The 26609-nt window shown below is 49.9% G+C and overlaps 1 protein-coding gene across 1 annotated transcript in view; it reads left to right on the top strand.

Annotated features, from left to right (window-relative positions):
* ARK2C (arkadia (RNF111) C-terminal like ring finger ubiquitin ligase 2C) overlaps positions 1-22959 on the top strand; it is a 102757-nt gene extending 79798 nt beyond the window's left edge. Inside the window, exons 2-8 of the mRNA XM_065890354.1 lie at positions 7265-7580; positions 9218-9328; positions 14312-14441; positions 16087-16191; positions 16501-16596; positions 21600-21706; positions 22215-22959. Coding sequence (XP_065746426.1) covers positions 7265-7580; positions 9218-9328; positions 14312-14441; positions 16087-16191; positions 16501-16596; positions 21600-21706; positions 22215-22332 — 983 coding nt within the window. The 3' untranslated portion in view covers positions 22333-22959. The remainder of the gene's footprint in view (positions 1-7264; positions 7581-9217; positions 9329-14311; positions 14442-16086; positions 16192-16500; positions 16597-21599; positions 21707-22214) is intronic.
* Positions 22960-26609: the final 3650 nt, after the last annotated feature.

Genomic DNA, 26609 nt, shown 5'->3' with positions numbered 1-26609 from the left:
AGGGTATGGGGCCAGGGGGCAGGTAAGACCCCTGGGGGTCCAGGAGAGGTGAGAGGGAAGGTCACAGGGAGCAGTGAGAGAGAGAGAGGCCAGAGGGGGTGTTTGCAAGGGACGGAACACTCAGAACTGGCTTTAGGATGATGTGGCAGCCATTGGAAGATGGATTTAGGAGTTCAGCACCGGTCTACTCTGCCTCTCCCTGCTTTGGGCTCAGTTCCGGTGCTGGACATGGGACAGAACACACAGGCTTGTCCCAACAGGAGGTGGGGCAGGAGACCTGGGTCTGGCCTGGCCTGCTGGGGGACTCCGGGGGCAGTCACAACACTCAGTGCGCAAGGTCTTCCTGTGCTTCTTACTTGGCTTTCCCGCGAGCAAGAGGAGAGGCCAGGCCAGAAGATGCCTGTGGCCCCTTCGGCGGAGAGATGTTAGCAGGTGTGTAGCATCAGCTGCATCATTGTGGGTCACGGTCTCGGAAACTGAGGCCCAGAGAAGTCCAGTGTCCCGCCTGGTCTGACAGCGAGGGGAAGCACCCAGGCCTCTAAGACGGAGCCCTTATACCGGGTGACTCTGCCTGGCTCTGAAAGCCTCTTTGGTAGCAGAGGCCTTCCTCCCTGGCCTCTTGTGGGCAGAAATCTGCTTTCAAAAAACTGGTTTTCTTTGCTGCTTGAGAGCTGGCTTTTCAGAGAGGAGTAGACTCTGACTCCAGCCCAGCTTCAAGGAAGTGCTCAACAGAGACAAGTATCAGCCTCCTGTCCCTGCTGGCTGGCTGCCCTCCACCCCGGGGGGCCTTTGGGAGGGACTCTCTTTGGCCCTCCTCTCCTTTGTGACACTGCTGTGGGCCCCACCCTCCTGTTCTGCCCCCACCTCTAAGGGAGAGTGATGCGGGTCAGTGACCTGAGGACAGTGGGAATCTAACGCCTGAGAACTGGCCTGGGGAGGACGGGACCTGCCAGCTTCCCTGGAGACGTGGGAAGGTTTGGTTCCCATCCTATTCTCCCAGTGTCCTGCATCCCTGGGAGGAGTGGGGGACGTTCGGCCTGGTTGGCCCGTGGGTCTGCAACCTTGTCCCTGAGGCCCCCACTGGGGGTGGCACTGGGGTGGGAGGCAGGCCCCCCCTGGTCCTTGCCCCCGGCACTGCCTGCTCTTCTCCTTCCCTCTTCACCTGAGGGTCTGAAGGCAGTGCCTCTCAGCCCTGGAGTCTGAAGGATGAAAGCCGCGTTACCCTGAGGTGGCCAAGTTGGTGCAGACTGGAATGCAGCTACAACATTCCTCCAGCTCAGAATGCTGCCTCCTTCCGAGAAGCCTATCAGGCCACGTGGATCCGCTGTCTCCACCGACATTTCTGGCTTGTTGGCCTGGCTCTTCTCAGCTCCCACCCAGGCCCCCAGCTCTGAGGCTCCTCTGGCCCCCTTGTCTCCATCCCCATTGTCCCCAGGAAACCTGGACCGGCCCAGCGTGTCCTCTGGGTGTCCAGGCCCCGTTTCTGCCCTGCTCTCCTCCTCAGCAGGGCCCCTCACTTTATCAAGCCTTCTAGTTCCCTGGCTCTGCCCCTCCCTCTCATTGACAATTGGCTTTCAGGAAAGACCTCAGTTCAAATCTCTGCTCTGTCATTTACCAGATGAGTGTCCATGAACCTTCCAGACACTCGAGACCTCTGTCACTGTCCTCTCCACCCACCTTGCCCACAGCCTTTGGCCCCCACGTCTCCGCTTCTCTTTTACCTTCCCTTCCTCATGGGGCTGTGTGGTTTCTGCTGTTCCGCCCCCTCTCCAGCTGCCAGCCGCTTTGGCTCCCTGCCCATGAGGCACGAATCAGCCACCAGCTCTTGTGGAGCGCCTGCGTGTGCCAGGTGGCCATCAGGCAAGCTCCAGCACAGTGGCCTCCCCCTGCCCCAGCCCTGCCTTGCTTAGGCCCCAGGGGAGCACCCCTGCTTGAAGGTGCTGCCAGCTAGCTCTCAGGGGGTCCTCCCAGCTAGCTCTCAGGGGGGTCCTATAGCATCAATCTCCAGAATTCTAAGGTGCACGTGTTTTTCTACACATTTCTGAAACTAATTTGTGTCTTACACTTGCTGTGTTTCTTTAATGTGGTGTTTTTTTTAAAAAAAAATGTAACCCCTCTTTCTCCTCACTCCCTAAAAATGTTACTTAGTTCATGATGAATCCTCCAATTGATGGCATTTCAGTCCTGGGGAAATAAGATAAATGGATAATATATTCAAGGACACCTGGAGATTATCTTTTTAACCCAAAGGAGTAACTCTAATGGGAAAAATTGTAGGTTGTTTGTTGATGAGGGCATTTTGGGCTGTGTTACTCAGCTGTCACTGGTCACTGGCTTGTCATGGGCCCGACTAGTCTACCCTAAGAACTTCACTCCTCTGGTCTTAGAGACCGAATACAGCAGCTGCTACTTTCACAGACCCTATAGCACACAGGGTTGGGGTGAGTCAGGGGCCCCAGAATGGATGTCTCCTGCCTTTAATCCTTCTGAGCAGAGCTGATGAGACTGAGAACCCTCTGGGGATGGAGATGGCAGGGGAGAGGGGGCACAAAGTCCCAGAACAGAAGTCAAAGGACTTTTGCAGGTAGAAATTGTCTGAAATATTATGAGACATATAGATACTTTTGTTCACTTTTCTCTTGCTGCCCATCCAGGAGAGAGGGCTGCTGCTCTCACTGCCCAGTGCATCAGTTGGAGGGCACAGGTTACGGGAGAGTGGAAACCTCTCCAGGGTGGTGGTCGGTCCTCTCCCTAATGGGCCTCCATAGAAACCGGAAGGGCCTCCCTCACAGGGTGGGCACCCTCCTGGCAGGAGGGGCTTGTGGGAGGGAGGCAGCTGCGGTTCCTGGTGGTGGGAGAGGCTCCACCAGCCCCCGAGCGGGAGGACGCTGGCCTGCTCTGCCTGCTCAGTCCCTGTGCACTGCAGCTTTAAAACCTTGAGCTCACCTGGGCCTACTTGCCACTCTCTTTCCCTCTCGATTTCAAATCAGTTGGCCTTCAACCAGCCCCAGTGCGTCAGTCGCCTGGAGCCACTGCTTTTCGCTCAGTCCCTCCAGCAGTCAGCCAACCAGGTATTTACTGAGTGCCAGCTCCAGAGAGGTGCGTGGGGATCCAGAAACAGCAAGACAGGAAGCTCAGCCAGCTGGGGGCGGTGAGTGTGAAGAAGCAGCTCAAGGTAGCTACTGCCAGGTGCCAAATGAGTGGTAGTGACAGGGCCTTCTACAGGAATGCAGAGGAGGAAGGCGTCCCTGGGGGCTGGCAGGCAGGGGAGGCATTTTTTGAGTTGCTGAGAGATGACCTTTAAAGACAGGGAAGGCAGCAACCAGCATGAGCAATGGCCCCGGGGTGGGAATGTGCGTGGAGTGTCTGGGGATCTGATGTGGGGGAGGGCGTGGGCGGTGGGGATCAGGGGGACGGAGCTTGAGGATCAGGCTAAGGGGTGTGCATCTCACCAGTAAGCAGTGGGGACTCCCCCTCTGAAGGCAGACCAGTTAGCAAACTTGGCTAAGATTCTTTGCTCTATGTACGGAGTTGGTCTTTTTCTTTTGGAGCTGCATTGTCCAACACGGAAGCCGCTAACCACAAGTGGCTATCCGAACTAAGGTGTGTTGTAAGTGCCAGATGTACACTGGATTTTGAAGACTTAATATGAAAAAAAAGCCCAATGTAAAATATCTCGATAATTTTTTTATATTGAGTACATGTTGAAACAATATTTTGGATATATTGAGTTATATAACATATACTATTAAAATTAAATTCACCTGTCTCTTTTTACTTCTTTAAAGGTGGCTACTAGAAAATTTACAATTACATATGTGGCTCACATTGTAATTTAATAGACAGTGCTGGATTGGAGTCTTTACAATATCCTTTTTTGTTAAACCCCATTCCCTTCTTCTGCAGTCATGCCTGTCTTTCACTTCGTTAGCTTTCGACAGCTCTCCTTTCCTTTCTTGCTTCCTTTCGTCATGTAGATGTGGACCTTCTCCTCCTTTTTTATGGTATGATAGATGGTGGTGAGGGAGAAGGGGGAATCCAGAGCCTGCTTGCTCAGGCTACAGCCCCTGGACTCATGGAAGCCAGAATTCACCAGGCAGAGGAGGCCCTACTGATCTAGAATGCTGGTGGGAATTAAGGTTCTAGATCATTCTTTTCTGGCTCACTTGCAGTGAGCCAGAAATGCATTTTATTTCCATTTTGTTTTGCAAATATTTATTTTTAAAAGATTAAAAAAAATCTATCAATGGCCTGCATGTCATTTACAAAGTCAGATAGCTCCAATATAAGACACATTTAGTAAAACAGCAATTGTCTGCCCCTTGCCCTCCCCACCCTAGTCCCACCACTATAAGCTCAACATTTCCAACTCTTCTTCGAGTATTTACTTCCTGAAATATATAAATTACTAAGTAATTTCTAAATAAATTCTTTTACTGCTCTTTGTTGATTTTTCAATTTTGACATTGTCTATTTTCTTCTTATTATGGGAGAAATGTCCTTTTCTGTTCTAAAATAGTTTATTAATGCTTGTTGTGTTATTAATATATAAATATTGTTCACTGCTGAACCAAGTAATATGTAATAATTACACTTTCTGAACAATTTTTTCTCTTCCTAGAGGTAATAATTGCTTGCTTTCTGTGACATTTTTACAAATTCTTACCAAATGCTCTACGAAATTGGAAAATTCCTTCAAATACTATTTTCACGTGGCCAAATCTGATGGTAATGTTATATTTTTGATCCACCCCCAGCTACCCCTCAGAGCGCCCTCCCTCCTCCCTGCCTTGAAATGATTGCTGGAGGCCCTGTACAACCATGTGCTTGGGAAAGCCCCCTCTTCCAGGTGTCACCCCCTATTTCTTTGCTTCTTTCTTTTGGTTTGCATCAGTAGTTCTTTGAGAAAGGGCGTGAGAAGATTAATTATTTTGAGACCCTCCATGGTTGAAAATGGCGTTATTCTACTCTCACGCTTGATTAATAGTTTGGCTGGGCACGGAATTCTAGATTGAACATCTTCCCCCGACACCCCTTTGGCACCTTGAGAGCAGTTGCTCTACTGTTTTCAAGTTTCCGGTGTTGCTCTTGAAAAATCTGGTGCTATCCTGCTCCCAGACCCTTCGAATGGGACCAGTTTGCTTTCTCTCTGGAAGGTGTCAGGATCATCTCTCTGCCCCACTGCTTGGACATTTCCCAGGGAGATGCCTTGGTGTGTGGTTCTTCTCCCCCCTCCCCCCATTTTGCTGGGCGCTCAGAGGGCCTTTTCTATCTAGAAGCTGACCGTCAGTTCTGGGAAATACTTTAAATAATTTTTTCCCACAATTTTCTCCATTCTTTCTCTCTTACTAGAAAACTGCGGAATCTTCTGACTGCATCCTTCAACGCTGGTATCTTTTTCCTCAACTCCTTGTTTTCTTGTTCTGCTTCCTGGGAAATCTCCCCAGCGTTATCTTCCAGCCCTTCTGCTGAATTTCAGATTTCACCTCTTATATTTTTAATTTCCAAGAGCTCTCTTGTTTTTTCATTGCTCCTTTTAAGGGAGCTTGTTGTTGTCTCATGGACCCGACATCATTTTTCTGAGGATATTAATTCAAGTGTTTTGAAGTTTATTTTTTTCGGATCCTTGCATTACTTCTATTTCTCTGAGTTTATTTTATCTTATTTTATTTTAATTTAGTATATTCTTTCTCTCTTTTCACTTTGTAATATTCCTCAAGGGACTGGTCATCCTTGGCTGTCTGTTCATATTGAAGAGTAGATCACTAATAACTTTCAGAATCTGTGTGTGTGTGTGTATGGATATGGACCTTTCAACTTATGGGCTTTATTATGGAGTCGCCAGTTGGGGACTCAACCATTTTACGGGGTACTCCCAACCAGAAGGAACTGTAGAGCTATTTCTGGGGCCAGTTTCCAACCTGGGGCTGTGGGGCGTGCAGGGGAGGGGCACCTGAGTGGCAGCACCCTCTGAACCAAGAGGCAGAAGGAAGCAGGGGTTTCCAAAGTTCCACGTATAAGACTTTCGCTTAAGCCCCCCGTTTGAGCACGGTGCTGCACCCCTGTACTCCTCTACTGGAGCCTTTCTGGCTCAGTTTCCCTGCAAAATGCCAGGGTGAGGGAGTGGCAGTCACTGCCCTGCATGGGAGAGGGGAGATGCCCTGGGCAGAATTGCTCCTCATAGAGACTGGCCACCAGCCTCCCTGTTCTCAGCGCCGCCATCTCTCCTGCCACCACAGGAGTTGTCCTGACCCTTCCAGCATGTGTGGCAAGATCTGTCCGCTTCTCGTTGACTGCGCCTTCATTAGGTGCTTGGTTTCCAATTCCTCAGCTCTGCTAATTGCTCCATCTGCTTTCCACCTTCCAAAAATCTGTTGACATTTGTTGCCTGCTGATGTCACCTCTCCTGTTCTCTCTTGTCCTTGTCTGTTTATTTTCTCTTTATACCTTTGCTCTCATTTCAGTGGGGTTTGGGAAGGAGCAGATATATGTTGAACCTGTCATGTTTAGCAGGAAGCCTCTGTAAAGCTTCCTGAGGTGCCAAGTTCACTCCTTCCTTGTTAAAGGACTCCAACGCTGAGAGCTGGATCTTTGCTTACGGAAAATTTGTAAGGCTTTGTCATCATCAAGGTCAATGTTATTTAGAAGGTAGTAGAGACTAGATTAAATGCAGCGTTGAGCCCAGCTTATTGCTGGAAATCTTTGCTTTTAAATAAATTATAATATAATAACAAATTATTTCATTATTACTTAAAAACTTTGTGGGATTAGATTTTTTATTTTTCTTAAAATTGCATGGAAAACAACTTCTGGTTATTTTCTCTTTGGAAATTTGGGCTCCCTGTCGGCTGGGTCCTGGCTAGCCAAGTCTTCAGTAGAGTTCAGAGCTTGACTAGGCTGGACTGAATTTTCTCTAGGCATCTATTTAAAAAGGTAGTAGGGTCAATAAGTTTGCATGGGAGAAATTTAAGAAAGCCAAACTGCCTCCAGGGACCTTAAAGTTCCTTTAACAAGTGTGCTAATTTAAAAGAAGATGCTTATCTATTTATTAAACAAGATACTCCCCCCACTCTCCAACACATACTGCACAGAGACTTTACTAGAGAGCACCGATGACAATTTGTATACAAAAGTGATGACACTGTTGTGTTCTAATGAAGGTCTTGAGTTTCACCAGCTGCAGGTTGGGGGTAGGGGGAGATGGGGTCTGTGGGAGAGGGGAGCAGGGCTGGTCCTCATGGAGTCTTTGTCATTGCTTCTCCAGGTGCCCCATTTCAAAGGTCTCAGCATCCTCACGCTACCTCCTGCCGCCACTTCCATCTGGGCCCCCCCCAGCCGCAGCAGCTCGCTCCCGACTTCCCCCTGGCCCACCCGGTGCAGTCGCAGCCGGGCCTCAGCGCCCACATGGCCCCGGCCCACCAGCACAGCGGCGCCCTGCATCAGTCGCTGACCCCGCTGCCCACCCTGCAGTTCCAGGACGTCACAGGTCCCTCCTTCCTACCTCAGGCCCTGCACCAGCAATACCTCCTGCAGCAGCAGCTCCTGGAAGCTCAGCACCGCAGGCTCCTCTCGCACCCCAGGTGTGTGTGCTACCTGGGCAGGGGTTGGGCGGGGCGGGGCGGGGGCAGGGCCCAGCGCTGGACCCCTGGCTTCTACCCTGCCAGGCTTGGCCAGCAGTCAGTCACCAAATGAGTCTCTGCGTAGGAGGCAGCTTTTGCTCCACTTTGAGGCATTTGTTTCGGGCAGTGAGCGCTGCCTTAACCTGATACGGGTTCCCTCTGTTGTTAGTGTGTGTCCCTGTCATATCGTCCAGGTAACTGGCCAGGAGCTGGGTAAGTGGTAGGCTAGGATGCTCACAGTGGACTTTTCAACGCTGTGGGAGACTAGACTAGGGGACCCCTCACATCCCCTCAAACTTCATGGTCACCAGATTCTAACATTGGCAGTCCCTAAGGGATACCTCAGGACAGGGCTGGGTCAGCCCTGCCCTCAGAGAGCCCACCGTCTGGTTGGAGAGACCAGCTATGAAACAAGTGCAGAGTAAAATGAGACAATACTAATCAAATGGGGCTGAAGTAGCTGTGGGATCCTGGGCAAGTCACTTCACCTCTCTGAGCCTCAATTGTTAAGAGAAGGAGCTGTACAAGTTAAGTTGTTCTCAAACATTTTTGTCTCAGGACCCTTTTTACACTCTTAAAACTTATTGAGGATTACAGCAAGCTCCTGTTTATGTGGGTTATGACTATTGATACTTACCCTATTAGAAATTAAAACAGAAATTTAAAAATACTTATTAATTCATTTAAAAATAACAATAACAAAGGTATATGTTAACACCAATAATATGTTTTTCAAAAAATAACCGTATTTTTTGCATCTAAATCAGTGAAAAGAGTGACTTTTTAAAAATACATATTTACAAATCTTTTTCATGCCTGGCTTAATAGAAGATGGCTGTGTTCTCAAGTCTTCTTCTGCACTCAAATGTGGCCGAATCACATGTCATGTAGTTTCTAGAAAATTCCACTGTTCACTTGTGAGAGAATGAGAGTGAAAAAGCAAATAACATGATAGTATTATTATGAAATTCATTTTGACCTCGTAAACCCCATGAAGGGGTCTCAGGGACTGCCAGGGTTGCTTGGAGCACACTTTGAGCACCTCTGGACTTGATGATCTTTAAGGCCCCAAGCGTCCATGTCTGTAGAGGTTGGGGTGCCTGCGACAGAAGGTGAGTGCTGTAGGAGGTCAGAGGAAAGAGAGGTCACCATGATCTGGAGTGTTCAGGGAGGCCTTCCTGGAGGAGGTGGCTTTGCCCTGGGCCATGAAAGCTGGGAAGAGTGTGGAGAGGGTGGAGGAGAGGAGAAGAGCATGGTGGGAGAGCCTACAGGGGGCCGGTCTGTGTGTCCTGAATACATCCCACCAAGGACAGAGGGGAGCAGTAGGAGAAGGAGTAGAGAAGCTAGAGAGACCGGGTGAGACAGCTGACCTGCAGTAGTCACACCCAGGGAGAGGCTCAGTATAGTGGCAGGCCAGAGACAGCGGGAATTTCTGAGTTATTGGCTGCTGCCCAGGAAGCTTCCTTGGAGTTTGGGAAGAGGGCTGAAGGCCACTGCTCCACACGCAGGCTGTGGGCTGGGGCTGCTGAGCACTCCTGGGAGCTGGGCTGGCCCTGGGCAGCCCTGACGCCTGGATTCCTCCTTCCCTTCCGGGGCAGGCGGAGTCAGGAGCGAGTGTCTGTCCACCCTCACCGCCTCCACCCCAGCTTCGACTTCGGCCACCAACTACAGACACCTCAGCCCAGGTATTTGGCTGAGGGTACTGACTGGTGAGTGGGGTCCCTGGGGGAGGGAGGGAGGAGGGTCTTGTCTGATCCATAGAGCTCCTGTTTCCTTCACTTCAATGATGCCGGAGTCCTAGTCTTCAAGCCCCAGCTTTTGCCCTGTCCACCCTCAGGGCCAGATGGCCCCCCAAGGTCCTGGTTCCAGCAATGAGCTCAGATGTGGCTAGGTGCCATCATGTGCCCAGCCTTGGGTTCAGTGTTCATGGTACTGCAGGGGAGGATGGGACAGGAATGCAAAGCATCTCCCAAGCTCAGGGAGTGCTGTGAACCAGTGGTCCCTGGGAGGGGGGCGGAAAGGAGAATCTCAGGAGCTAGCATGGTCAGGGAAGGCTTCCTGGAGGGGGTGGGCCTTGAGGAGTCCAGAGAGAAGTGCCAGGGCACGCCAGCCAGGCAAAACAGGGTCATGGAGATAGAGCCAGCTGGGTTGGAGGCAAGGACTGGGGAGATTGGCTGGGGAGAGGTTGAGGGCTTGGTTGTGGTGTCTTTGTAGGCAGCGGGCCCCTGTGACGTCTTCCCACAGTCTCCTGCACTCAGGGCAGAGGACTTTGTTGCCCTGGGATGCATCATTGCTTTGTTTTGGATACTTGGTCCCACCCTACTCACAGGTTCTAGCTCAGGGGAGGGCTGACCTAAACTAGGGCTGGATCTAAACACCTGAACACTTGAAAAAGATGTGTAGTTCACTAAAGTATTTAGAGGTAAAGAGCATCATGCCTTCAACTTATTTTTAAATAGTTTAGGGAAAAAAATCCACGGAGAACTCTGTGTGTATGTTCGTATGTATGGATGTATACGTGGAGAGAGAGGAGGAAATAGAAATGCAGTAAGGTAGTAAAATTTTAACACTTGGGGAATCTGAGTGAAGAGTATCCAGGAATTTTTTGCAACTTTGAGGTAAAAAAGTGTGTGTGTGTGTGTGTGTGTGTCTGTTTTAAAGAATGTAAAAACAAACAAAAAACCTCAACGGAAAGAGATGGGCTATTTAAAAAACAGACGTGCATTAGTGTCATTACTTAGCCATTTAGTCAGGCAAACTGGTGTGGGCAAGGGTTGCTTTGGAAGCAGCCTAGGACCAGACACCCAGGAATGGTTCAAAAGGGTAGTTCTGGTTGACTGGACGCTAAAGGTGCTTCTAGGTGCAGGAAATGGTTGATTTGACAGATTCCGTGTCTCCAGCTCTTAGTAGTTCTCAGGTTTTCTCTGTTAGATTTAACGCTCTCCTAAAACATAGATTGCACCACGGCCAGCTTCAGCCCAGACTTTTTCTAATTAGCAGATTCAAATTAGGAAGATTTAATTGTTGTTTGGATGAAATTCTGTCCCTCAGCAGGCAAGTCAATCCAGTTTAATTCTCTTCAGCACACAGAGCACCTGGGGTCCTTGTGTACGGCTGAGGGATCTGAACAAGGTCCAGCGTGGCAAGTGGGAGGGGATAGGAGACGCGGTGAGGCGGGTGCTGCTGAGATGCGGGAGGTGCGGTGCGGGTTAGGCCGCCGACTTGCTCCTGTGCTCCTCGCTCATTTCTGTCGCTCTGCATTCCTGACCCCTGCTTGCCTGGAGAAACAGAGAGGCGGGGGCCCTGAGAGGCTGGCCTGTGCCCCAGCAGGGGACGCTGGGAGGCCCCTGGGCTGAGTCCCGCCCCGGGTCCACCCGGGGCCATTTCTGCCTGTCCTGTCCCCACTTCCCAAGTAGGAGGTCCTTTCTCCTCCCTGTAATTAGCTCTGCTCCAGCAAGGGTCATCCAAGTGGTGACGAGGGGCTTTTCATCCCACCCCTCTTTTCCAGGGAGGCCTCTTCTGCCAGGAGATGTGAGGTCTGGAGATTAGATGACAGGAAATGCATTGTAGGAGGGGCTTCGCGCACCCTCTGCAAGGATCCCTGGGAGGGAGGAGGTGGGGAGTGTGTCTGCGCACCCCCCCTTTCCTTTAGAGAATCATCAGAAACCACTGATTTCTGCCCTAGTCATTCCAGGAATTGGCATGCCCCAATAGCTCTTGTCCAGCCCCAGGCCTGAGGCTGCCTGGCCCTCCCCCCCTTATTTTAGGAGATTCTAGCCCTACCCAAGCAGCTGTGCGCACTGAGCATCCTGGCCTGGGAGTGTGTGGGAGCAGCAGGCCTTGGAGGATAAATCCTCCCCAATCTCCCCTTTCTGGCCTGGGCCCGATAACTTGACCCTGACCTTGAGCCCTGCTCCAGTGTCCGGAGACATCGTGTTCCTTTGACTCAGTCCTGGGTTCACAGTTCTGACTCTGCCCCCAGTGTAGATGGCAGCCTGCGTGGCCACACAGCCCTAGCCCTGCCTGGGCACCTGGGAGAGGGGGGTAGGGGTGAGAGCTTCCTACCATCTTTCCCCTGCAAGCAGCTCGGCCTCAGCAAAGGAGCCCTGTTCGAGGATCCTGGGTTTGGGAAGGGATTTTTGATGAGATGATAAAAGGGGATCCCAGAGCCCACTCAGGCCCAACCTGGGCAGATCACCTCTCTCATCTGAGGGCTGAGGTGTGTTTTGCCTCTCCACTCAGCATTCCTAGAATTGGAGGGATTCTGTTCCCAGTTCCTTGGGACTTTGCTTTTGGTAGAATTCCCTGAACATCTCTCTGCTACTTTGAATCTGTTGGATTCCCTGGGACTGCTGGGCAGGTGCTAAGAGTCAGAGTTTCTGCCACGTGAGGTGCCCCAGGGAACTCCTTTCCCCGAGGCAGGTCATGGGGTGAGCCCAGGTGAGGATCGGAAACCCTGGAGCCCCTAACTGGCTAGCCTGGGGCCATGGATAAGGCACTGGCCTTCTTCAGGCCTCTGCTGGGCCTGCGAAAGTGAGGGACTGGACTAAGAGAATTTCTAAGTTTGCTTCCAACTGGCTCCAAGAGTTACCTCATGTCCCAAGTGACAGACTCATCAGGAGTTGTTCCAGGGATGTGGGCTAATATATAGAGGAAATGTAGGAATATATATATATATGTCATACTGTATAGACATCACAGCTGGAAGCAGAAATTCCTTTAATGCTCCTCATATTAAAAAAAAAGGTAGGGCTTCCCTGGTGGCGCAGTGGTTGAGAGTCTGCCTGCCGATGCAGGGGACACGGGTTCGTGCCCCGGTCTGGGAAGATCCCACTTGCCGCAGAGCAGCTGGGCCCGTGAGCCATGGCTGCTGAGCCTGCGCGTCCGGAGCAACGGGAGAGGCAGCAACAGTGAGAGGCCCGCGTAACACACACACACACACACACACACACACACACACACAAAGTATTTGTTGAATCAGGCTTTTTTTCCTGTAGTTTCCCCTCATCTGGATTTTGCTGGTTATGCTCTGGAGGTGTCACCTCAGACGCCCCTTGGTTTGCTAAACTCACTATACACTGGCACCCAGGTTGCGACTTGAGCAGATTCAGCTTCAACTTGCATTTTCTGGCAAAAAACACTTCATATGAGGTGCTGTGTTCTTCCAGCAGATAGCTGGTTGACTCTCCTGTGTGATGTTAGTAGCAATTGATAATCTTTGCCCAGATCCTTTATTTCTTTAGCGGATGAAAGAAGGTGACAAATAATTCAATCATTCCTTATTCATTTATTAGCTAGAAAACTTTCATAAAGAGCAATTTTCCTTCATCCTTGATTTGGTTGCCCTGAAGTACAGTTAACAGAGGAAAGGCAGGATAAATGTTTGGTTCTTCCCCTTTATTTTTTATTATTTTTTTTGCGGTGCGCGGGCCTCTCACTATTGTTGCCTCTCCCTTTGCGGAGCACAGGCTCCGGACGCGCAGGCTCAGCGGCCATGGCTCACGGGCTCAGCCGCTCCACAGCATCCTCCCAGACCGGGGCACGAACCCGTGTCCCCTGCATCGGCAGGCGGACTCTCAACCACTGCGCCACCAGGGAAGTCCCTTCCCCTTTATTTATTAGTTTTCAAAATGAAGCATTGGTTCCCTAGCATCTTTCAAAGGCGATCAGTTTTCTTTAGCATCATTTCATTCTCATGGATTTGAACCTATTTGATGTATTTCAGTCTATTGCGGTTACACTCATTGATACAAAATGCCCAAATTCTGCCAGTGGGAGCCTCTCCAGGATGGTTCCCGAATCCTTTTGACTTGACCTTGATAACTTCCTTGCTTTTAGTTATGACAAGATGTTTCAATCTCATGGTGCACAGTTTTTTTTTTTCTGTCTCAGACCAGAACTTAGCCATTTTCCAAGGAACACTGGACTCTTTTCAGTTGATTGATTTTTTTTTTTTTTTTTTTTTTTTTTTTTTGCGGTACGCGGGCCTCTCACTGTTGTGGCCTCTCCCGCTGCGGAGCACAGGCTCCGGACGCGCAGGCTCAGCGGCCATGGCTCACGGGCCCAGCTGCTCCGCGACATGTGGGATCTTCCCAGACCGGGGCACGAACCCGTGTCCCCTGCATCGGCAGGCGGACTCTCAACCGCTGCACCACCAGGGAAGCCCAGTTGATTGATTTTTAAGTGAAATGAGTTTCCTGTATGGTGAGGAGCAGGGGCAGTGGTCCAGGAGAGCTTTCCTGCCTCACAGCTGCAGGTCCCTCTCCTATTATTTTCTCAAAGTGGTTAAAGTATGGCCTCTGCCCCCCTCCACTCTATCTGGAGCTGTCTTTCCTTTGCTCTGTATCCGTGACCGGCTTATTTGGATTCCTCTTTCAGCATTTCTCTCAGGGACGGGCTTTGGTGCACTAGTCTCAAGTAGTATGAGGCCCAGACTATACCGGCCCCTTCGATCTAGCAGAGCCCTTCCTTCTCCGAGTCTCGGCTCCCTTCGCCGTAAAGAGAGGGGCGGGGCTTCTCCGAGTATCGTTCCCCTTCGCCGTAAAGAGAGGGGCGGGGCTGGGCGAGACTGAACCCCTTGCAGCTCCGGCACTTTGTGACTCTGATTCTACTCGACGGGCTTGATGTCTGAGGTCCCTTCTGCAACCCGATGGCCGGATCACCTGTGCTTCACCGTGGCTGTGTCCCTGCAGGGATCTCAGTGTGGACACCGGCTTGAGTCCCGCTCAGTTCCAGGTGCGGCCCATGCCTCAGCATTATCAGCATTACCTAGCGACTCCTCGAATGCACCACTTTCCCCGAAACTCCTCCTCCACGCAGATGGTGAGTGAGAGGCTCTGCCAGGAAACTGACTCCCTTGCTGCCTGTTGGTGCCAATGGTGGGCTGAGGCCTGTGGCTCCCTCGTGTCCTGCCCGGCTGTGTCCTGAGCACAGGCAGGTCAGCCGCTCCCCTCCCCTCCCAGCTCCTATTCCCAACTGGGCTTGAAAGGGAAAGAAAGCAAAGCTGCTGGACCAGAAGCCAGCACTGCTGAAAGGAGGTGGGGCACTGGGGGTGGGGCAAGGGGCCCTGTGGCAGGCCCCTGTCTTGGGGGGGTGGGGGGTAGAGTGAGGGAGGATGGGGGGAAGGCTCAGGGCTAAGAGCAAGCAGCGTAGTCCCTGGACCCCATGTGACCTCATTTAGTTAATTTATTGGGTCAGCTTCTCCCGGGGCTTTGGTTTTACTTATCCGTGAAATGGGATGAAGATGCCTGGTGTGGGGAACACAGGAGACCCCAGAAGTGGCCCCTGGGGCTGCCTGCTGATCTGGTGCTGCCTTGTGCAGAGGGCCGGTCTTCAGCGCTGCAGGGTGTGGCGACTGTGGTGGGGTTTGGGGCCTTTGCATACCTGGCATCCTGAGCTGTGTGGAATGAAGGTGAAGATAGTCCACTAAAGCAGCGAAAGGCCGATTGAAAACCTTATTTCCAGACAGCTTCTTCATGCTGCTGCCCTAGAGCATAATTCGGCCCTTCCAGCCCTTGCCTTTGCCCTTTAACCACTCGGCACCTCAGTCTCCTCGTGTGTAAAATGAGAGGCTTGGATGAATAATCCCAGAAGCCTTGTCAGCTCGGAAGTTCCAAGGTTCGCCTTATGAAGCACCATCTCCTAAGAATAAAAGTGGTTATTGAGCACTTGCATACCAGGCACCGTTCTAATCACTAGCCTCGCAAAAACACCACACGAAAGGTTTTATCCCTGTTTTACAGATTGGCAAACTGAGGCATAGAAAGATTAAGTCCAGGATCGTGCAGGAGTGAGCTGAGGAGCTCTGACTCACAGCTGGAGACAGGGTGAGGGTCAGGGTGAGGTGAGTGAGGCAGGGCCGTGCAAGGAAAGGATCAGATCCTGTTCTGATTTAAAATTTTGATAGTTTGTTCATTATGGATTCTTTGCATTAATTTTGATTTTAAAATACTACATTAAAGTATTATTTATCTTGGTTACTGAGTCATTCGGTACCTCCTTAAATTTTGTGCCCTCACTTGCCCCACCCTGTTCTGGGCAGTACAGAGCAGAGGGGAAGGGAGTGAACTTTGCCATCCGACTGCCTGGGTTTGAAACCATGGTTCTGTCACTTACTTCATCCGCTTGTGTCTCACTTACCCTATCAGCAAAATGGGAATAGTAATTGCACCCAGGTTACAGGTCAGGTGAGATGATTCAATTAATCGTTTGAAGGGCTTAACAGTGCCTGCCATGAAATAAATGCCCAGTCAGGTTAGTTGTTACTTTACTGATTTTGTTATTCTTTCTGGGGCTGGTTCAGCCCAGGCTTGGTTCTTGATGAGGACAGGGGGACACAGGAGGAGGAAAGATAGCGCTTCCGAACACCGCAGCATCTCAGGGGTGCGCTGATTGGCTACAGGAGGGGGAGTCAGAATCTGGGCTCTTGGAGCCTGGAATCCTGTCTGAGGCGTTTTCTCCCCAACAGGTCGTCCATGAAATCCGAAACTACCCTTACCCTCAGCTTCACTTCCTTGCTCTCCAGGGACTGAATGCCAGCAGACACACATCCGCTGTGCGGGACAGCTATGAGGTACGCCCCGCCCCTCTGTCTGGGGACCCTCCAGTCAGCCTGGCTCCCTCTGGCTTGGTGGAGATGCCACTGCCCCCTCTCCCTCCCCTGCGGGTGGGGAGGGCATGGGTGGTAGGCGTAGCCTCAGGGTTGAGAGTAGGAGAGAGAAAAAGAGAGTGAGTAGAGATCTCGCAGTCTTTGAGCACTCGACAATTCTTCCCATCGACGTGAATGCTCTGCAGGTCTCTCAGTGCCCCTCCTCCTTATCATGAGTGCATGCGTGTGTTTGCACGTGCAGAATGCACACATCCACATGTTCTCTCTTTGTAGGAGCTGCTGCAGCTCGAGGACAGGTTAGGAAATGTGACTCGGGGAGCTGTACAGAACACCATTGAGAGGTTCACCTTCCCCCACAAGTACAAGAAGGTGAGCCAACCAGCAGGTCAGCCTGCATAGTTGGGGTTGGGGTGGGTACGATATAGTTGACCCTGGCCCAGCTTTCCACCAAGGGGCACAGTCTGAACTCTAGAAGCTTTTGCTCTGGCTAGATGCTCTGAAGCTCTGCTACCTTCCCAGGGTCTTCTCCCTCGCTTCTGCCAGGTGTGACCAGGAAGGGAGCTGGGTATGTGTGTGTGCATGTGGACTCGTGAGTGGGTGTACAGAGAGATGAATGTTTGTATCTGAATGAGGAGGGCCAAGGGAGCACCTGCACTGCAGGCTAAGATTTACCCTAGAAAAGATTCCAAGTCCAGTCTCACATGTGGACAAACAGGCGGCTAAGGCTTCAGAGCGTAGGTTTCCGGTCCTCGGTGAGCATCAGGTTTGCGTGGGGTGCTTTTAAAGCCACAGATTCACAGGCTCTACCCTAAGCCTGTGGAGGAAGACTCTCCAGGAAGACTCTGGAGTAGGACTGGAGTCCAGGAATTGGAGTTAAATTTTAAAAAAAAATTCAAATAAGAAATTTGGAAGTAACCAATCTGTCTTTCAATAAGTAAATGGGTAAGTAAACTTTGGTAGATCCATACAATGGAATATTATTCTATGATTTAAAAAAATAAGCTATTAAGCCATGAATAGATGTGATGCAGAAAATATGCATATTAGTAAGTGAAAGAAGCTGACTTGAAAAGGCTGCATACTGTATGATTCCAAATACACAGCATTCTAGAAAAGGTAAGAGTAGACAGTAAAAAGATCCATTGTTGCCAGGGGCTTTAGGAGAGGGATAGGCAAATGAATAGGTGGATGATAGGGGACTTTTAGGGCAGTGAAACTATTTTTTATGCTACTGTAATGGTGGACATGACATGACATTATGCATTTGTTAAACCCTTAGAACGCTAATGTCAATTAATGGACTTTATTAATAATGATGTATCACTCTTGGTGCATCAGTTGTAACAAATGTACCACACTAGTGCAAGATATTAATAGGGCAAACTGTGAGTTTTGAGAGGGGAAGGGAGGGAACACACTGTATTTTCTGCTGAGTCTTCAAATAAACTAACACTGCTCTATGAAATAAAGTCTGCCATGAAAACAGGTAAATAAATACTTTTTTTTTTTTTTTTTTGCGGTACGCGGGCCTCTCACTGTTGTGGCCTCTCCCGTTGCAGAGCACAGGCTCCAGACGCGCAGGCTCAGCGGCCATGGCTCACGGGCCCCACTGCTCCGCGGCATGTGGGATCTTCCCGGACCGGGGCACGAACCCGTGTCCCCTGCATTGGCAGGCGGACTCTCAACCACTGTGCCACCAGGGAAGCCCAATACTTTTTAAAATTTAGGAATTAAAAGCTTGAGAAGCACTGAGAAACTTGGAGCAGGAAAATGCTCATGGTGGTCAAGCCAGAGCCCATCTTCACCCCCTCAGAAGGCCACAGGCTGCAGTGGCTGTGAGCACTAGGTGTTGGAAACAGGGCCAGTTTTGAATTTCAGTTTTACTACTGTCTTTGGGCTGCTATAACAAAATGCCTTCTACTTGGTGGCTTAAACAACAGACATTTATTTCTGACAGTTTTGGAGGCTGGGAAGTCCAAGACCAAGGCACTGGCAGATTTGGTTCTTAGTGAGGGCTCTCTTCCAGGCTGGCAGACGGCTGACTTCTTGCTGTGTCCTCACATGGCAGAGAGGAAGCTCTGGTGTCTTTTTCCCTTCTTATAAGGGCACCAATCCCATCATGGGGGACCTACCTTCATGACCTCACCTAGACCTAATTACCCCCCAGAGACCCCATCTCCATCACATTGGGAGGGGTGGTTAGGGCTTCAACATGTGAATTTGGGGGAGGGGTGGTTAGGGCTTCAACATATGAATTTGGGGGGAGGGGGACAAACACTCAGTCCCTAACCACCACTTATAGCTGTGTAACTCCGGACAGCTTACTTGGCTTTTCTGGCCCTTCCCTTGCCCTTTTTCATGCAAAATGGGAAAGATATGTTAGTAGCTGCCATAGGGGGACTCTGGGGATTCAGTGGGACAGTGCGTATACACAGCTTAGCATGGTGCCCAGTACCTGGTGACTGTTCAGAAGTAGGGAGCTGCTCTCACCTTGATTCTAGGCTTGCCCAGGTACCCATGGTGTCAATGTCAAAGACCATGAACCTTGGTCTATGCTCCTCATGGAGGCACTGGATTTACCCATCAGTGATTCCAATCAACATTTACTGACACATCTATTATGTGTCAGTCATGGATAGTATGTTAATAGAGGAAACAACAGTATTTCAGTAATTAAATGTGTCATCTGCATGGAGAAAATGATCATTCTCTGGAGGGAGAGCTTGAAGCTTCTGGAGAAGGATGTGGAAGGGAGTGAGGTACGTTCAGGAGCCCGGGAACAACTTCTACCTTCCTGACCAGGGTGGGCTCACTCCTGCCAGAGATGCACACTTCAGCTGTCATTACTTCAACAGGCAGAGAGGAGATAAGGAAAAGAACTAATGCTAAGAATGAAAAGGGAAAATGGACTGAACCAATGACATAAAGAGTTGAGCTAAAAAAATTATGGGAATAAAAGGAGACTTAGGGGAATAAAATATTATAAAAACAGGAATAAGAAGAATTAAAAATGCAAAATGATAGCATTTAAGATCCCCCAAAATATAAAAAAAAATTAAAAAATTTAAACTGAGAGTAAAATAATACAAAACAAAAAAGGATATTTTAAAATAGCAATGATATGATAAGAATAAATAAAAATATAGTCAAAAATAAAATATAAAAAAACAAGAATTAGGAAAAGATATGAAAATTACATACAAAATTAATGTCAATATCATCAAAGTGAAAACAGAATGTTAATGAAAATGAGAAGGTAAGGGCAAAAGGGGCAGTTCCCACATAAGGTTCTGTGTGGGAACCTTTAAAATACATATTAAATTAAAAATGCTGAAGAAACTTACAGTTAAAATAAAAGTTACATAGATAATGAAAAGAGAAGACAAAAACTGGAAGACCTAAAAGATTAAAAATACAAAGGAAGAAATAGGATAAGATTTGAAAAGAGACAATATAGTTTAAAGAAATATAGATTAGCTATAGTAAAACAAGGTAGGACTATTAAGTTAAAATTGTTAACTATAAAAAGGAAATCCTGAATAATGATGGGAAAAAACAATAGAAAATAGTCTCAATGCTATTTTTTATGGAATTCCCTTTTCTCAAAGGGCCAACTAAAAGAAGGTCACTCCACCAGCAAACACAGCTGGGTTCTTAGGCAGGCAGGTCATCACGACTCCATTCATACTCCAAACCCATGACAATTATATGGGACTACGGATGTAATTCTGACTTTCTGGTTAAGGGTAAACTTATTGCAGTAGGGTGTATAGGGCACAGGGAGGCTGAGAGCAGAAGGTATAGATTTTCTTGTATGTTCTAATAAGGTTACACAATTCCCCAGACTACTTCAGACTCCGGAGCTGAGGACCAGGGACCAGACTGGGGAGACCTGGCATTTAGGCCTGCCCCGAAGGTCATAGTCACTCTCTGGGTGATCTTTATCTTGTGACTCTTCAGATTTCTCTTGGCAAGATGACCTTTAAGTCTGCTTATCCCTGGAGAGGGGGGAAAAGGTTTAGTTTTCTTCCCGTGGGTATTATCAGAATGTTTCACTGCATAGCATGGAGATGGGAACAAGAAAGTGGGCCGATTCCATTCACTGATTAGATTCCTTCCTCCCCAGAATATTTTTTTAAGCACCAGTGATGTGCCTTGTACTTGACCAAGTGTGCGGCAGTATCTAAAGAAGGGTGAGCCGTGGTCCACACCATCCAAGAGCTTGGAACTTTCTACATAGTAGTTAACTATCTTCAAATAATTAGCAAAGAATTTAAAACAGGACAATTAAAGTCAACAAGTATAAACTGAGTGCTTGCATGATGTCTAACATGATATTAGAACTAGTGCTTACCTTTTTAAAAACTTAATACCTTTTTTAAAAAATTGAAGTATAGTTGATTTACAATGTTGTGTTAGTTTCCGGTGTACAGTGGAACTAGTGCCTATTTTAAAGGAAATTTCTGGACAGGCAGAGAGATCAAACAACATAGAATAAGTGTGGTAAAAATTATAGGAGGTAATGCCCAGTTGAGGAAATCTGCCTTCGTCTAGTAATGAAAGAAAAAGTGAATAGACATTAGTTGAGAGAAAGAGAGGAAGGAAGGAAGGAAGGAAGGGAGGGAGGGAGGGAGGGAGGGAGGAAGAGAAAAAAGAGTGAATGGATGGAAGGATGGATGGATGGATAGATGAAGCATGCTGAACCTGAAAGTGGAGGGAGAAGTCTGGAGGCAAGGATATAGGTTGGAAAGGATGTAAGGAGGAGTGGACAGCATGAGGGGACTAGAAAAGAGGAAGCTGTTTATGCACAAGCCATAGTTTTCCAAAGATTGGTTCATTAGGTACTCAATTCCTTTCTAAACTCTACGCCTCTAGGACAGTATAAAGTTTAGACCTGGGACATAAGTTGCCTGGAACAACAAAAACTGCTTGGCCTCTTCCGCTGCTCCACTCCTGCACTCTGTATCCTGAAGCAAGGAGGGGGCATGGGGAGGAGGCGGGGAGAAGGGTCTGGGAAGCGCACAGAAGTCTGGGTGTTACTTCAGAACTTAAAAAGTGACTGACTCAGGCTCCCCTGGTGGCGCAGTGGTTGAGAGTCCGCCTGCCGATGCAGGGGATGCGGGTTCGTGCCCCGGTCCGGGAAGATCCCACATGCCGCGGAGCGGCTGGGCCCGTGAGCCATGGCTGCTGAGCCTGCGCGTCCGGAGCCTGTGCTCCGCACCGGGAGAGGCAACAACAGTGAGAGGTCCGTGTACCGCAAAAAAAAAAAAGTGACTGACTCACAGGGAAAGGAGGCTGAAAGGGAGGGGGCAGCTGTGGATGAAAGACAGGGGCCTCCAGGTGAGTCGGTGCTCTTCCTCTGCTTCACACAGCGAAGACCCCAGGATGGCAAGGGCAAGAAGGAAGAGGGGGAGGAGTCAGACACAGATGAGAAATGCACGATCTGTCTGTCTCTGCTGGAAGATGGAGAAGATGTGAGGTAGGAGCCCCGCCTTTTGAGTCCCCCCTCTTCCTTCATGGGGATTGGTGATCAGTCCTGCACCGTGTGTCAGGGGTGCTTGTTTGCCTGTGCACGTGTGTGAACGTGCCAAGTGTGCACAGTGTGCTCTGTGGTTGTCCTAGGAAGGTGGGGTGTGGAATGTTCTAGATGTGTGGTGCCCATGGTGTGGACTCCCAGACACAAAGCTAGGAGAACAGAGAGACATTTGGCCTGAATGGATCTCACACAAAGTCCTGGCTTCATTTCAGGTTGATCTGGAGGGCCAGGAGGAGGAGGGCCTTGGGGCTTTCCCTCCTGTCATGAATTCCCATCCTAGCCACAGCCTTACTCTGTGGCAGAGCCCCCAAAACCTTCTTTGGCCAGGCCCCCAGTGGTCCTGGGTGTGAGTCTCCTCATTCCCCGAGTAGAGTCAGTGTCCCTTGGCTCCTGGCACAGCCCGGGGCCCTTCTCCTTGACCATTCCTCCGACTTACCCTCCTCTCTTCCAGGCGCCTACCCTGTATGCATCTCTTTCACCAACTGTGTGTGGACCAGTGGCTCGCCATGAGCAAGAAATGCCCCATCTGCCGAGTGGACATTGAGACACAACTGGGAGCTGACAGCTGAGGGAGGAATTAGCCAGTGGACACCCCATTTTCCTTCACCAGGTCCCCCCACGGCCATAGCCCTTGCAGCCAAACTTTGCCTTCTGAGCCATTTGATGTAGAGGAAAAGCCTGCAAGCACATTTTGTGGAAAGAGGAGTTGGTGGTATCCGTGTCTGAGGAAAGGAGGGGGTGGGGGAGGCCCACCTGTCCAGAGTGGTGACTGCCCCCTCCGTCCGTCCATGTCCATCCACCTGCTTTGCGGGAGGGAGGGAGCTGGCAGTGCCCGGAGCAGGGGTGGGAAGGGGGGGCCCATGCTGCTGAGAATCTAGATGTGATCCTGCAGGTCCTAGCTGATAGCCCGGCCCCTCAATCCTGTCCTTTGAAGGATTGTATATATACCTCTTGACCACGTAGAAACCATGTAGGGGTCTCTAGCTAATTCTGTGGATGGCAGCCAGAGCATGTTAGCTTAAGAAAAATGTCGTGTGTGGTGCTCTAGTCATCTGTGGTGGACATGTCGCTGTTACCGAATCCGCACCAAATAGTTCTCATTGAGTTTCTTGTTTTGGTGCCTGACTGAACCAACCAACGACAGCCCGAATCTTCCCGTCTTTACGAGAGAAAAGGAAAAAGGAATCAAAGGTGAAGAAAAAAGCCAAATCCTGTTTACGGTGAAAAAGGATGATTTTCTTTCACCAGGTTGGGAGGCGGGAGGGGTTCTCGTTTTGTTTCTGTTTTCTCTTGGCTTTTGTTTTTCTCATGTTTACAGTGCACGGAGCGTGGAGGGGCGTCCAGGAAAGAGGAGGACTGGAAAAGGAGCAGATGGGGACTTAGATGGGCCTCTGAGGGGCTCAGCCGGGGTTGGGAAGGCAGCATTTGCGTAGGCGAAGGGGAGAGGTCTGTATTGAAGGAGGGCTCCCCACTTCCAGAGCCCATCTACTTAGCTCCAACCATCGCCCCCTCCCCCCAGTTCCACACTGAACCAGGAGGCGTCAGCTTTCAGCCAGAGCTGCCCCAGGTTCCTCGGAGCCAGGATACCCCTGCTCACGCCAGCTTCTTCCTTTTGGCTGTGCTTATGCCCTGTCACAAAGAGGCAATTTGGCCACTGCCTCTCTAATGCAAAAAATTAACCAGATGCTAAAGATAAAGTAGCATAGGTGATGGACACCTGGTCTTGGCCAAAGTGCTCTCAGCTAGCACGCAAGGGCTGAGGTCAAACACCGTGGACCTCGAGGAGGACCTTGAGCTTCCTTTGGAATGTCTCAGATCCTGATGAAGTCCCTCAGAGATGGCCCTGGCCCAGAGACCACCTTGGCTGGGTTTGGGAGGCCCTGTGTTCCTAGCCTCTGGCTCTTTCTCTGACTCTTTGATAACCTTGGGCAAGTCCCTTTCTTTCTCTGTGCCTCAGTTTCCTTCTCCTTACAGTGGGGAGAAACAACAGTGCATCCCCATTTCCACCTCTTCTACCTCACCTAGATGTTGTGAGGATTAACACTCTCTGCCCAACGCATTCTGTGCTCTCTCCTGGGAACCTCCTTGGGGTTTAGGGATGGGGGTGGTGGGAGACAAGACCTGGAAGTTCCAAGTGACACCATACAGTGTGTTTTTCTGAACCACTCCATAATTTTTCTGAATCTCAAAGGGAGCAGAGAGATGGGAGGACAAGAGAATGGAGATGTGAAAGTCCACCAAATTCCAACCCCAACCCAACTTTCTTTGTCCATCTGTGGAAAACACCAGCTCAGCTAGAATTCTGCTCTCTTCCTTTGCCTCTCCTGCTCACTCCTTCTCTCTCGCATTTGCACTGCCCTCAAAGCCTCCCCTCACCCCTTGCCCCAGCCTCAATGCCTTTATATCAGTAAGAGAAGACTAAGGGGAAAAGGATACTTATCACATATATGAAGAAATTCCATAAGGTTAAGAAAATTTGAGTCTGCATTTTTGCTTATAAAGGGTAAAACCAGGACCAATGGGTAAAAACGATGGGGAGGCAGATTTTGGCTTGAGGTAGAACCTTCTAGCACATGTGGAGCTGTCAGGTGGAGGGATGGCTGCTCTGGACACCTGCAGGCAGAGAGTGGGGGTCATGGCTTCTGGAAGGAGGGTTACTCAAGGATCTCACTCAGCCCAAGACCATCCGTACCGAGTACCTGCCAGTGCAGGTTCTGGAGGAGACAACAGCCAGGGAGACGACATCCCTGGCCTCCAGGAGCTTACAGTCCAGTTGAGGAGCTAAGGCAATAGTGCGCAAAGGGTGGCTAGTCTGATCCGAGGTTAATGGCACGAGCATTATACTGTCCCATTCAGTGGTTGCAGTGTGTGTACAGTGTCTCCTGGGCCAACGGCTGGAGAGCCCATGAGTGGGAAAGTACTTGTCGGGATTTTGGAGAGAGCTAGTCACTAGCAGCCCCAGGAAGTTGGCAACTCTCCTTACCCTGCTTTGACCCAGAGGTAGGCAGGGTGGTCCAGGAAAGGTCACTCCCCACTTAGTCTCAGTCCTTTGTTCCCTCCCAGGCTGGCTTGCAAGGCCAGCAGGTGGTGGGCTGGTGGGGAGGCCGGAGCGAATGGGAGCTGGTGTCTGGCCTCCGTCTTGGCTCTTGACTGACAAAGTGGGCAGCTCTAGAACCTCCTTCTCTCTGGGCCTCAGTTTCCTCGGGTGCACACAGAGGCTGGATTGGATGCTTGCTAAATGTCCTTCCAACAATCACAGATCCTCCCTGACATCAACACATCTTTCAAGGTGGGAGAGCTCTGTGCCCACCAAGCTGTTGACAACAACCTTCCCCGAAGGCACTAATGCCTGTATCATAGGCTGAGAGTGGGATGGGTCCCCTCCTCCCTCCAGTTCTCTGCAGGCTCCCTGAGTGCCCCAGGCTAACGTTAGCCAGTGAGTGGGGTGAAGGTCACCCAGAGGGGAGAGGTCAGCTCTGACTTTGTGGGTAGATCCTGGAGCCCCCCATGCCCATCTCTCTGGGGCCCTCCTACCTTGCAGGTGGGCACCTCCCAGCCACCGGCTTCCTCAGCAGGCAGCCAGGCAGGGTGAGAAGAGAGGAGAGGGGTCTGTGCTTCCCTTCCCTCGACGTCCGGGAGCCTGGGAAGACTAGAGAAGAGGCAGGCTTTGGCTTCAGCCCCCTGTCGTCCTTCGACCCCTTCTTGACTGAGACGCATGAGTGCCTTCTGGGGCGAGAGCTGCCCCAGGATTCCAGTTGGGCCTCCAGCCGCATTGCAGCCCTGGCCGCAGCGGGTCGCCAATCTTTGAAACCCACAAACCCAGGCCACCTGGCGCGGCGGGGGCGGAGCCTGGGCTCCTCCTCCAGCTGGGCCCCTGGCCCAGCCCTCGCCCCCTACCCGTGGCGGGACTCAAGCTCCTCTTCTGCAAATGTTTCCAGCCTCCGTGCAAGTATTCTTAACTCTTTACGCCTAATGAACAAGCACAGTTTTTTCAACGGTGAAGAAAAAGCACCAGATTTTTTTTTCCTGAAGAAATCCCCCAAGCCCCCGCCTACCGGCGGGACAGACACTTCCCGCGTGGGGCTGTAGCAACGTCTGTCAGGTCCCCCCCTCGTGTTTCATCTCCTGCGCGCGCGTAGAGCAAATGCTAGAGCGATTTCAGCTGATAGAAAAACAAAAATGAAAAAAAAAAAAAACACAAAAAACAAAAAACATGGCACGTTGCTAGTTTACAGGGTTTTGTGAGTTTAAATGCCTTATATTTAACAATCATAATTTATGACTAACTTGTAGATATCGTGGGTTCTTATTTAATTATTTTTATAGTTGTTTTGCATTTTTAATTATAATTTATTTATTTAGAAAGGATACTAATTTTTTTTATTACTCCTATTACCTCATTTTGGCGTTGTTTCTGGGAGTGGAATGCTTTGCATGCATTGGTACGATGACAAACAACTACGAATACAAAAAAAAAATAAATAAAATTCCGCGAACTTTATTTCGTCCAGACTATCAGGGTGTGTGATTGCAAGCTGTCCTACTGTGGTGCTGGCCTCTTTGGATACATTCCATACGAAATGCAAACCTTTGATTCTGTATGCTGTGATCCTAGTGAAAAACTCCAATATAGTGACTGTATTTAGCACATATATAAATATAATTTGCACTCGTCAGCAGACTGGGGTAAGCCTTTCACTTGCTATCCTTGCCCGTTCTCCTCAACCCCCCATCATTAGCCTGTTTCTTTTCTCCTTCTCCCTGTTTCCACACCTCAGGCCACCCTGCCCCCATCCTCTGAGGAAGGTCCGGGGGCACTCTCTCCACCTGCGCTGCAAATCTCTCT

The sequence above is a fragment of the Phocoena phocoena genome, chromosome 13 (genome assembly GCF_963924675.1).
Source record: "Phocoena phocoena chromosome 13, mPhoPho1.1, whole genome shotgun sequence".
NCBI classification, from domain to species: Eukaryota; Metazoa; Chordata; class Mammalia; order Artiodactyla; family Phocoenidae; genus Phocoena; species Phocoena phocoena.
Note: the sequence above shows the minus strand (reverse complement) of the source record. Positions and strands in the feature narration are given on the sequence as shown.